Consider the following 13,818-nt stretch of genomic DNA (forward strand, 5'->3'; position numbering starts at 1 on the left):
GAATATCCATTTTTGTGTGCTAGACTGCAACTTCAATAGCAGGCAAAGTTTCATAGTGCTTATTCAAACTTACCTTGGGCTGTTTTTTTTTCCTACCTGAGAAAAGTATCAATTTTTCATATGTTTATTAATAGTTTTTGAATGTTGACTAACGATCGACATTCCTGCCCATCTATATGAACATGAATAGTGCTCCTTTTTTTTTTTTTTTTTTTCCTGTGATCAGTTGTGATGACTTCTGTTTTACTGATGTGCATCCTGAAGTTTATATTTAATGTATCTCAAAACAGTATTTTAACCTTGTAACTCAAGATGAAACAAAGTTTGATAAAAATAAATTCAAAGCAACAGAGTAAAAAGCATACATGTGAACAAGTCCTACAGGTCCTGTATTGCCATCTATTAAAGATGATGATAAATAAATCAACTTTTCCGATCACTTTGAAGAATCTTCTTCTGTTCCTTATTTGGAACAACTATGATATTTGTTGACAACTTGTACACACAACTTTTACTTGACACGTCTAAAATAACCTTCTTTTCCTTAAAAAAATATTAATTTAAAAGTACACAGCTTTGAAATAATCTCTTATTATCCATCTGTTCATTTTCAACATTTCTTTGAATATGTCCCCCTTCTTTGACACTTAACTAAATCCTTAGAACACTTCAAATCAGTTGTTTTGTTTGGGAAGTACTCAAAAGTAACCAGAAATTATTGACTTAAAATCGACTGAAATTTTTCACTATGAATCATAACCACAATGACATTGCTGGAAAAGTGTAGGAAGAAGTAATACAAAAAGATGGTTCTTCTAACAGAAAGTTATTTGAAAGAAATTATTCAACACTTCTAAGTGAAAGAAAAAAAAAAAAAAAAAAAGAGGAGAAACATGCAAATGTAGTTTTATAGTCTGTTGCACTGACTAAAATTATAGAGAACAGTACCACACTCCTGTACTCCAGTATGGTGCCTAAATACAGCAACACACTAAGCACTGCAAATTTACATATAAACATTTGCTTTGAAACTGCCTGTGTACACAACCTTTTCAGTTGCAATTAAAACCATTTAATTCAATGAGACTAGTCACCTGACAGTTAGTTCTGCTCTGCTTGAAGAATGAAATTCTAATAGAAATGACCTGAAAAATGCATAAAATAACATAAGCCTGTGCAAAAAATGATTTACAGCCAAGGAATATTTTAGTGATATTCTGACGTCTTTCTGATACATAAAATCCAGAGTAAGATGACATCTTACTAAGTAGTGAGCTGACTTATGAAGTCATTCATAAATGACATGAATATTCACACATACGTGCAGACTTACATATTATAACATAGGAAGTTTAAAGGCTTACCAGTGTACTACCACTGCGGAGTCTCTCAGCTATAAATTCATCCATGAGGTCAGGAACATTTGTATTGCTACTGCCAATATCACTGTCAATAGGGTGCAGCTTTTGACTCATGTCCTCTCTATTAGCTAAAAGCAAATGAATAATTGTATATAGTAAAGAACACATCAACACATAGTCAAAACAAAAGATAACAAACAAAGAAGCCCTGCTAATAAAAAGAAATTAAAAATTCAAAATTGCCAAACATGCATTTTAAGACTCTCCCACTTTTTAAGCAGATTCTACTGGAGGAATTAGTAAAACCACTTCTTCCCACTAAGCATGTGTTAGTCAATTTCCAGTAAAACCTTTAAGAGCAAGAAAGCTTATAGGTAAGCACTACTTAAAGTTGTTAATGCTTGCTTTAAGGATACAGCGTGTATTCTTCCTCCATATCACCAAAAAAAAAAAAAAAGTAATAAATCCTAAAAATTTTATACAATTCCTACAGGTACTCCTCCTTCATTGCACTCTTAATGAAGAGCAATGTAGTAGGAAAGGCACACTAGACTGCAACATAAAATAATGACAAATGCCAATGTGGCACTTTATACATTTAGTATAAATAGTGCAAATAAAAAATGTTATGTAATAAAATAACATGCTACTATTTGGAATGAAAATTCAATCTCTAGATGGTCAATGGTGATGAAAAATTAATTAAATTCACTCAATTATCAATTTGTATTTCTGATAGAACTGTACTTTCTGTATCTGATGATCTAAATGCACTACACCTATCTGTATGATCCTTTAAAGCTTTCAGGTTACCTCAGTTCATTTTTCCTCTGCAATAATTTTTCCCTCAGTGTCCTCTCTCATGGGACCACAACAGAGTTTTTGTTTATTCTAATACTGAGGCTCTGCTAGATTTTACGGATTTCAAATAACTTTTTTTCTAGACATCTTTTTCGGAAATTCAGATTCTGCATAGAAGCAAAAAACTTTTTTGAGGAACGTGACAATCACATCACTGCCCACTTGTCCTGGTCCTACGCTTTCACAGACTGCCCTCAGGTGGCATTAACATCTCAATGCAAGATGCATTACAGAATCTGCTGTTAATCATGCCAGTGTAACAAGGTGAAAAAAGAAAACCTGCATTACTGCTGAAAGTTAATTTATTGTTCATTCAAGGTTATTTATAATTTCAACTAAGCCAATGGATATTAGAGCGACAGCCTTCTTTTGACCAATCCACGGAGGTCTCATAGTAAGCAGGAGGATGATCAGGAGACCTTCATGAATATCCATGATGTTGCCAAGATGCAACTGTATCAATTTTGATGAGTGCATATAGAAAGGCCTACTGCACAATTCAAAAAAGATTCACACAAAATCTTAAGACTACTCAAAGAGAACTGTGATAACAAAATCATTTCAGTAACAGCTTTCTGTTCCAAACTACTTTTAAAAAGATACCTAAACTGACCTCCAAATGTAAATTTGACGGGCCTTTTCGTTTTGGAGGAGGATAAGGAGGAGGGGGAAAGGAGGAGGAAGAAAATACACTAAATGAACCAGAAATAAAATTAATTGAACCTAGCTGGTAGATAGCCAGGTCCTTCTGACAAACTAGTTGGAGCAGAATAGTACATTCTGATATAATGCGCGCATGCCAGTCATTCAGTAGGCTGAATTTTGAGGCTCTATATGGTAGATGAAAATTCAAAATTTTCAAGGCTTAGTCTTTATTAGGTCATTTACTGTCTCTTCCTCTTCCCTAGCCTGATGGTCTTCAGCAGCAAAGAGGTTCAACCAAATATATTTAAAAGGAAAATTAGTAATTTAAAGTATGTAAAAGTAACTTAGGCTGGGAGAAAAATCAGCTGGCGCATGCATAACCAAACAGGAAAAGCAGTGATCATCCCAAAGCCTTTTGATTGCTTATCAGAGCTTGCTTCAGTTGCATTAAGCCAAACTGGTGCTGCCTTTCTCCTTTTGCACTCTGCACACTGTCAGTGCTCACCTGCAGCTCTCCTTCCAAAATAGCCCATTACATGACTGTACAGATCCCTCAGTGGAGCCTCTGCTGGCACTCTGTTCTGCCTCTGTGGGGAAACATTTGCCTTCGGCTTCGAAAGAGCATGTACAACAGTTTTATAAACACCACCCAGGGAGCCCTGCTGTTGCGCTGACTCCTGACCTGATGATCTAAATGCACTACGATTATGGAACTGATTAACTGCAATAGCTTCCTTCTGCAGCACGGCTGTTTGAGTTTCTGTAATTTCCTTATTTTGCTTGCTACTAAGTGAAGCAGCATTGATTGCATCTAGAGGTCTATACATTCCAGGTCTAACCAGCTCCACGGCAGCTGACGAGCCGGTGCTTGTACTGCTACTGCTGTTGCTGCTAGCACTACCACTACTGCTGAAGCCACTAAGCTTACGAAGTCTTGCTTTCCACGCAGCCTCTTTGTTCTCAAGAGGATTGTAAAACTGAACTGATTCTGTAGATGGTCTAAAAGTTACATGAACGCTATTTCTTTTTTTAGCTGTTATTTTCATGATTTTGGCCCTATGAGTTACTGTTTCAGATATACTCCTTTTAGTTGGTGACAGCTTGCTTGTACCTGTGATGTGAGGCATTTGAGGGTTAACTTGTGCTTTAGGAAGAATTTTCTTTGCATGCATAACACGTGAGTTGGTTATTTTGTTGTTAAACTGAGCACTTTTATGCTTTTCAGCTAATGCTGCTTCCACGGCTGAATCTACATCAGCTTCAGTGGCTGCTTGCCTGTACAGGTATCTTTTTCCTTCTTTGATGCCAGGACTACTTGGCCCATGATCAAACAGACTTTCACACTGTTTATCAATATTTAACTGTCTGACTTTATCGAGTGCTTCATTTCTTGCAAAAATGTCTATTTGAGTAGGTGCAATATTACTTATAAAGCCACTTTGGTTTTGTTCTAGGTGCAGCTCTGGGTTAACAGGTCTTTCTGTAACAGTGATGCTATTCGTGCATTGACCAGTCTGATCACTATTTTCTAATCCATCCAGTGGTAATCTATCATTCCTATTTACTGATGTATCACCTTCGTGAGCAGAAGCCTCACATTCATCTATCTCAAAGTTACCGCAAAGTTCTTCTTTTTCTTTAAGATATTCTCTCAGAGAGGAAAGAAGATCATCTTCACCTTCAAGGTCAACATACTGGTTTTGTTCAAAGGTTGTGTTTGCAAATTCTACTGGCCCTATTAAATGACAAAGATGGTCATAAATACTATCCCCAACTTCCAAGGAGGACTCTCTGCTATTTGAATCAGTAATATGGCTTTCAGTGGATCTATGCATTGAAGAGGTCTCAGTGGAACTTTGTAAACTTGGAGCATGATGGGATGAACTGTCAATGACAGGAACTGCACCTTTGGCTCGTTCAACTGCGAATGGTTCCAGGATGTCAGAGGTGCTGCTGCTTCGTGGCAGTGGTTGTTCCTCACTTAATGCACCAAAAACTTCAGTTGGAGCATCCTCACTCTGTGAAAAATGTCTGACTCGAGGTGGACGTGGAAGAATTTGAGCATCATCAATGTCTGTAGGAAAAAAGTGTATGTAATACAAACCAGAATTTACATAGAAAAATAAAATTTATTTACTGCTACATTCTAATCATGTGATTGAAAAAGCCGGGAAAGTCCAGAGCCTTGTTTAATTATGTACAATGAAAATACTTTTTCAGTACTAGAGTGTTAAAAACAAACACACACAATATCCAGTACAAAATGCAATATAAATGAGTTAGACCATCAGAACACAGTTTTAAATGTTAACATGCATGAGAACAGTGTGACCATGGAACATTTGGAAATACAGTTAAAGCTAGGGCTGTGCCAATAAGTTCAATAATTCAAGCAATATTATTCCAACTACCTTGAAGAAATGTTCACCCGTAATATAAATTAGCTCAACAGTATTACTCTTCATAGAATTTACATATTCAGAAAAATACACAACTCCAAAGAGAACATGTAAGTTTTCTGGCAAATTAGTATTGTCTACTGAAGAGATAAACTATTACTTTTTCCATAACTTGTGTGGACATACATAAATTACTGAAATATCAGAAACAATAGTAAAGTTATAAATATTATGGCAAACATAATGTGGTGTATACCTGAAAATTCAGGTTTTATTTATTTATTTATTTAAAGTTTTTAAACAACAGAGAAGAGCCGGAGAAGATGACTATAAGTAATGGGTATATATATATTTATAATACATCTTTTTTTTCCCTAGAAGGATGTTTTGTGAAATCTCATCTTGAAATTGCAAAACTAAATGCTAAATGGAAGCTAACCTCCCCATCTTCTTTCAGTTTTACCCAAGGAACTCGTAAGAATGATCAAATTAAGAATTTGATAATAAAGATATTGAACAAATCCTGCAGCCACACAGTAGTTAACATTGAAGTAAAATCACTTTTACTTACAATGAAACAAGAACATTTGTTATGACCATTTAAATTAGTAATTCCTTGTCTCTACTGAGGCTGCTAATACTTCACCATCAGTATAAATCATAGTTAACTGCAATGAAAGCCACAGTTTCAACATGGGTCACTGAGGAAATGTATTTCTGTACATTCAGCCCACTTCATGTCATCCACCAAAATAAAGAACTTTCACATTCCTCATCAAATTTCTTGATAAATAGGAATACTAAATACTATATAATCAACAATACAGACAAGGATAAGTGCTTCTTCAAAAAATTGCATGAATTCAATGCTTTTTATAGAATAGGAACTTGAAACATAAGGTAAAAACAGCTTAGGTTTCCACTGGCTTCATTTTCATAGAATCATTTATTCTCCAGATTTATTTTTTTAAGTCCTATCACTTGTTCTAGATCTGCTTTTAAAAACAGGAATAACAATAAAGAGCTTAAGTGAACAACAACACTTGCCACAATAAACAGACTTACCTTGTTGTTCTGTCTAGAGGGTTAATCATCAGCACTGAGTGGTACTTAAATTTACTGCATTTACTTAAATTCACCATATCACATTTTAAGCCCCTTCCCCTCCCTCAAATCTGATGTGTTATTGCCAAAACAAAGAAATTATGTTGAATTGATTTTAAAATATTTCAGATGATTACTTCATAGATGTCAGCATTTATTTCAACATTATGATAATCCGAAGTCATCTTAAATGGCCATTTTGGAGTGCTCACACTTTTCCAAGAAAAGTCAGAGCTGAAGCTGAATTTTGTCATAATTTCCCTCTGAGCAAAGCACGTAACTCGGAGGAATCAGATACATTTGCACTTAACGTATGTGTTGAAATAAGACAAAAAGTTCAGTTTTTCAAGGAAACTATAATTTGAAAATTAAGTTTGACCTGATTCAAAGTTTACTGAACTGTATAGCAGCTATTAGACAAGACATAGAAGTCTATGGTGAAAAAGATAGTAGACATACAAGCTCTTTCAGAAAACAAACATGAACTGAAAATAGCTGTATAGTGCACAATTTATTAACCCTTTCCTTTCTCTTCAGCTTTCATCGACAGCAAATTTTTCAACAATATTCCTATTCAGTTTATTACTGACTATGTAGACTAGCACCCTCTGAAATGAAGAGTGTCACTCTTCAGCTAGAATTAATATTTCATATTCTTTAATTGATTTAAGCAGATACTAGCATGGATTATTCTTAAATAGTTTCTGCGTAGCTTTAAGAAATAGGTTTTAATGAAAGCAGCAACTGAGGAACACAGGATGCATCTAAAACTTGTATAACAATATTATTGATGAAATTAATATGATAAAGTGATCTCATCCTGAGCCTCAATATGCATCTTTCACGTTTCATAAACTCCACTTCAATCAGCCTAAGGATTGCATACTAGGCAAGCATGCAGTGATTGATTATGATTTTCTAGGATGTTAAAAATTACTAGATGGAGAACTCTAAAAGCACGCCAAGCAGCTCCAAACATTGAAATAAATTCAGCTAGATTTATTTCAACATTGATCCAGTATTACTTAATAGGCACATACAAGTACACAAAGATTTTCATACAAACATGTAGTGCTTGTGCCAGTAGAAAATTCATTTTTGTAAAATAGAAGAAATTAAGGAAATACATTGCTATTGTATTATCAGCACTGAAAATACAGATAATGTTTTAAAATCCAAATGAACAGCCTCCTTGGAAATCAGAGCTCATGCCTGCACACTAGTTACAGTCAAAATGGGACTCTAACAACTCTTTAAGAGTTTTTACCAAACACATTACAATTGCTGCTGCAGAGGACTGTATCTTTAACAGTGCACATATTTGGAAGAAATACTATCTGCTTCCTAATAAGCTGGAGTAAGGAAGAGAGTGAAATTGGCAGTTCTAGCTAATCTCAATTGATTGCAACTTCCCTTACACCAACCTAACCTCCTGTTTTTCTGCTTGAAGATGGAAAGAAAAGGCAGCTTTTCAGCATTAGGTGGGAGACATGTATGCTAAAATACACGCACATTCTGGCAATACACAATAAAGTACAATTTTCAACGTACAGTTCTTGATACTTCTTGGGTAATAGAGGCAGGTGAGAAGTGGAAAAAAAAAGAACCTTTCTTATTTACAAAAATGTACCAACTAAGTCCTATTTGTACGTAGCGTTCCCAATACAATTTTGTTTTTTTATTCACTGAGACAAAGGCATAACATAAGTCAGCCTTACACTTTACTAATTTCTACCCAATAGCTGGAGTACAAGAAAAAAAAAGACAATATTATCTGTAACATTTCATACGAGCTAATCCTAACTGTCTTATCTATTTGCTGAAAGAAAATTATCCAAAGAAAACTACTGTGAAAAATTCTAGCTAATCATCCTGTGTGGCCAATAACAGAAAATTATAAATCTGTAAAGACAGATGACTTGGAAAACGAAACCAAATCACAGCACCTCAGAATCCAATACTGTATATATACACATAATATTTTTGTATATTAATAAAATCAGGCATTCAGTAAAGCATATTAAATAATACCATACACTTCATAAAGTTTTTTTTTCATGGGAGCTAAATTACATCATTATCATGGCTGGCCACACAACATCCAGAACTGAAATCAAGAATTTAAGAAGAAAGATGTAAGGCAAATCAAACTAAAACTTCCTCCTTTTCCTCCCTTACTAATGACGAAATCTTTAGATTAGCTGTACTCTCTGGTAGACAGAAGTTGTATTACTGCTTACCAAATAATTATAAAAGCAAGATTCCTCCTTTTATTTTTATGATAGTAAACATTGGCACAGCACTAACTTCTAACAGTTCCAGAATGAATTGGAAAATAGCATGATACTTTATATAACTCCAAATATTCATTCTTAATCTCTTCCCCTCTCCCCCCATCCCCCAAGTATTTTTACTTTCAAAAAATTAACTATTTTGCAGAATTTGAAAGCAGAAGATTTAAAAAAGTGATAAAGGGGGTGCAGAAATTAGCAGAGGTGGCACTACCTGAAAGCTCATCAGAAAGGGGAGTGAGAACAATATCAGGCAAGAAGGGTTTGGAAGTATGGATCAGAACAGGAGCACTTTTAGCACTGCGTATATAGGCCGATGGCAGAGCACATTCACCAATGGATCGGCTTCTCATGGCTTTAAAAAGGAAAAGAAAGAAGTGGGGAAGGAAAAAAGAAGAGTGACTATAATGAAAGGCTTGTGTCACAGAAAAAGCAGCAACAGAGAAAACAAAGATAAAAAGGAAGAAAATTTAAAAATTAAAACATTTCAGCACGGCAGATATTGGCAGAGCTGTAAGAAAGAAAAAAAATCAGTGGACACATAAGACATTTTGAGTTTTTAATTTTTATGTAAAGCAGTAACAATGCCTTTATTACGACTATTACAGAGATTTTGCATTCAAAAACCAAGAAACTAATTAACAGTTTTTTTCCTACTGCATCAAGGGTTGAAAAATCAAAGTTAAAAACACTCCACAAGCACTCAGAAATTTAGATTTTTTAACAGAAAAACAACTTACTCTACATTTATATTACTCACAGACAAGTATATCTAAATTTTACCCATAACCATAGTCTTTAATTCAAGATTCTCAGAAAGAGATTCAAAAATGTGAAAAGAAAATAAGCAACTGTATGTGGAGAAACTTCCAGTACAATACAGCATGTTTCTGCATTAAAAATGAAGAGATTGAAATGAAATTGTTTGTCAACATAAAGTGTTACACTCTTATTTTTCTAGATATCAAATAAATCTTGCTAAACTGATCCTAATTAACCTTTTTTGTATCTGCCCTCCTGCCAACAGTCCCTATAGAAAGAAAAACTTAAATAAGAATTGTAGCAATAGGATCAAGGTTATATGTATAGCTTTTCCAATAGATCTGAAGTGAACATTTATTACACTTGTTTTCCTGTGTCAGAGCAAGATATTGCAAGAACTGATATTGCATTCAATCTCAAAGTACAGCAAAAGTTCCTCAGAAAGTAATATTCATAGTTTCAAGCAGTTTCCTTTTCAGACAGTTGCAAATTTGAGAACTTATGCTAAAATTGTTGTTGATGAGCTTATTTTAAGGAAAATTCAGTGCATCTTAAACACTGTCAGCACACTATTTAGGTAGTCTTTGAACTTTTGTGTGCATAATTTCAAAACAACATGGAATACACCCTCTGAAATTTCAGTGCTTCTGATCTGTACAGAAATCATAAGAACAGAATGGAGTACAGAAAAACTTGAGCACATCACACTTACAAATCAGGTTAGAGAACTGTCCCTAACAAAGCAACAAGAAGATAACTTGAGTAGGCCAACATATATAGAGCAGAAAACATATTTGACAAATGCAGCACACCTTAGGCAGAATCTTAACATCAGTTTGGGAAAAAAAATTCAGAAAGACGAATGTTTTAAGAATGAAGCCATTCACTTAAGCTCATAAGACAGAAAGCAACTTTTTTTTAAAAAAAGCAACTACCTGCACAGTTGTAACTTCTCTTTAAGAGATACAACATTAAAATTCAGAATACAGCAATAATTAGCTGCGTTGCATTCATCATTGTGCATTTTTAAATGAATCTAGGCAAGGGAAAAAAATATCAAGCTACTTAGAAAACAGACCAAACTTTTGAGATTGGATACCATGTTGAATGCAAATCATTAAAAAGAAGTGTTCCTTCTAATTTTTCTGAATCTTTCCCACCATTTTACATTGATTCTAGCAAGAGGGGAGAGGACTTCTCATTGACTGTTTGGAAGAAGGAAATTTTAGAGATACTTAAAAGGAAAATTACTCTGAGATGCTCTAAAATGTGATCTCCCTGAATATTTATTTTAAATAAGATGTGTCATATCAATTAATTAGCTGAGTAGGGGCAAATTTGAAACCAGAATGTGAACTAGGTATTTGTTGCTTTAAAACCTTCCACTATTGTCTACAGAAAAAAACAGAGGAATGGAATTCTAAATTCTTTCTGTCCTGATATTTTTATAGGACTAGGATCTGCTGCCTAGGCTACAAATTCCATACCTCACCCTAAAAAGATTTTTCAACCCATATGCATATCACATTTAAAGGCCCTTTGCCAAAAATTACTTTACATAAGTTCAGGCTAAAAATGTACACACTGCATATCAGAAAAGCTGTGATTTTTGTTTGAGTAAACCACATACACACAAACTTGGTGCAGCCATAGATGTGCGCTGGCATGAGGATGGCTCAAAAAACAAAGGTTTGCAGACGTACACAAAATGTGTACAACAAAAAACAGACGAAAAAGAAACCCCAGCTTTTTCTTACCATAAAATATTCAACATGCACATCTCCCCTACTCAGATATAAAGAGTATATTACTCACAATCAAAGGAAATATACTATATATCAGTTAACATGCAACACATCCAAGGTCTGTCTCAGTTCCAGGTTTTGCTTGTGGCATTACCATTAAATTGAAGAAGACAATCTGACCAGTAAAATGCTATACAGAAAATTTCACTTACTGTCACTCTCAGCCAGTTTTAATATGCAAACCCTGTTTTAACTGGTACAAGCTAGGAAGCACCTTAACAGGACTCTTAGCAGACCTGAGACAGTAAGAAGGGCATATGCTTTTGTAGTATATGCTTCATCAACAGCTTAAATCCTGAAGAGTTTGGGACTCTAGAGCTGGCAACTTTGTCTGGGCTTTTAATCTTATAAAATTATCCTACCAATACTGAGATGCTTGTCCACACATATTACTACAATATAAATAGATCTGAAATTTTAACTGGTTATAATAGTACAAACTTGGCTTATTAATATCAAATATGTAAGTAGACAAGGAACCAAATGAAGGAAGCTAAAGTACAGTGAAACTAAAATTAGATTAGTTTGCTACTTATGAGGTCAATACATAGCTTGATTAGATAAACTCAATGATTTTAGGGCTAACATCATATGAATAGTCATCTTTCAAATAGAAGCAAAACAAAACCTTTATAAAACTGATCAAGTGGTATAACCTTCTCAACAGAACATCTGAAATAACAGAGTATGAGAGGGAGAAATTTTAACATGAGCTTTACCTTGTTAAGACAGTTAAGACTTAAAGAGAAAAACATTGCACAATCACAGACTATTTACAGAGAAGCAGAAATTACATTTAAAGTATTTGTGATCTGTAAGGAAAACTGCTGAGTCAAGCTAGAGCTGTCAGCATGAAATAAAGGAAAAGCTGTGTAGCATCTGAATACAGGAAATACACATTTTCGGAGTAGTGTTTACAACTAATCAGCTCTGCCACCCAAACAGAAGACTTCAGATGCTACTAGTAAACAAAATGTAAAAATGGAGTAAGATAATTTCTTTAGATGTTCAAATAGAAACATTGGCAAAATAATCTGTGATAAAAAAAAAACACACAAAATATATTTTATTTGTGACAAGATAACAATGTTAATTTCTGAAAAGCTAACATAATTGAATGTATATTCAACTACTAATATGCATTCCTGGTCCCTAAATTGTGTCAGATTGTACCTGTTCCCAAGTATCAGTGAGGAAAAAAATGCATCATGACTGAAGTCACTACTATTATAGAGATAATGAAAAAGCATAGGATAGTCCTTTAAATGTTATTTTAAATGAAAAAGCGAAGAGAGTATAACCTTCCTTCACATAATGGATAGCACTGAGATCCGCAAGATGAGACAAGAGAACAAAGAAATTAGAAGTCCAGTTCAATAAGACATTGCACTCAAATCATACAAATATAAATGAGTCTTCTTTTGAGTGATCCACCTAAAGCACTGTCTAGCATCACCCATTTCTAACCAAAGAGTATCTGCAAGTAATGAAATTGTGAAGTAAGTCACTTCAGAAACAGTGAACTGCACACACTTGCACCAATCTCTCATTAACACAAGATTCTGGGTATAGTAAAGGAAAACAGGTCTTATGAACTATGCAGATACATATGTATTTCTTGCACTTTTCTTTCTGCAGTTGGAAAATATTCAACCTATTTGGTGCACTATTTAGGAAAACACAGATTTGAGAGCATTGCTCAAACCATTCCAGCTTTTTTTTTCTTTTTTCTTTTTCACACACTTACAACTGTATTATTTTTCTAATGTAGGCTAAGCATGCAATCAACTTATTCAGAATTAACAGAATTAAACCATGTCTGCATTACTTTCATTTACAGTAACTGCAATTGTAGTAAAAACAAGCTATTCAGTTGACCTCAAAACATGCAAGACTGCACAATTTACACTTACATCTTCAACTAGTTATTTTAGAAAGTATACTCCTATGGAAAAAAGTTAACTGTGTAGCTTAATTCCTTCCCCCTTCTCAAATGTTACTTATATCAACGCTTACAGATACATACCAACAGTTTTCTGCCGTACTATGCTTCTTGCCTTTTCAGTTCCTGGAGATCCAGTGGTTGTAGCACTGCGTTGTCTCATAGGCGCCTGTCCAGGCTGATCACGGCTCCAGCCTCTAGAAAAGGACTTATCCACTGAAGACTTGGGGAATTCATGCCCAACTCCTGCAAAAATAGAATTGCAAATCTATACACTTCTATGCTAGCATCACCAGAGAGTTGTGCTTTCAGAGACATATAAAGTTGGATAGAATAAATTACTGGAGCTAGCATGATGTTAAAAGCTAAGTAGCAAATTACTATTTATAATTATCTCTGAGCCCACTCAACATTAACTGAGAGATCCTGAAACTGTTTCAGAAGCACTGGTACTATTATGCTATTGTGATTTTCTTTTCTGATCAAACGAGTCCAAAATCACAGGAAAACTGGTTTTGAAAAGATCGTAGGCAAGATGTATAATTATAGAATTTTTTCTTTCAACATTTGCTGTTTCTATTAGACAAAACATGCAAAATCATACATTACGTACCATTAACACTGCAATTGTTTGTCAAATAACTGTGA

At 34.4% G+C, this 13,818-nt stretch overlaps 1 protein-coding gene across 10 annotated transcripts in view; it reads right to left on the minus strand.

The window, feature by feature from the left end:
• The window catches only part of RALGAPA1 (Ral GTPase activating protein catalytic subunit alpha 1), a 113,669-nt gene that overhangs the window by 67,894 nt on the left and 31,957 nt on the right, over positions 1–13,818 (minus strand). For 5 of the 10 annotated variants that reach the window (XM_085225218.1, XM_085225209.1, XM_085225217.1 and 2 more), the window contains exons 16-19: positions 13,255–13,416; positions 8,876–9,016; positions 3,373–4,941; positions 1,365–1,489 (exon numbers count right to left, since the gene is read on the minus strand). In XM_085225218.1, coding sequence (XP_085081344.1) covers positions 1,365–1,489; positions 3,373–4,941; positions 8,876–9,016; positions 13,255–13,416 — 1,997 coding nt within the window. The remainder of the gene's footprint in view (positions 1–1,364; positions 1,490–3,372; positions 4,942–8,875; positions 9,017–13,254; positions 13,417–13,818) is intronic. The other 5 variants (XM_085225213.1, XM_085225214.1, XM_085225210.1 and 2 more) reach the window with 4 other exon arrangements.

The sequence above is a fragment of the Meleagris gallopavo genome, chromosome 5, assembly GCF_905368555.1.
Source record: "Meleagris gallopavo chromosome 5, MGAL_WU_HG_1.1, whole genome shotgun sequence".
NCBI lineage: Eukaryota > Metazoa > Chordata > Aves > Galliformes > Phasianidae > Meleagris > Meleagris gallopavo.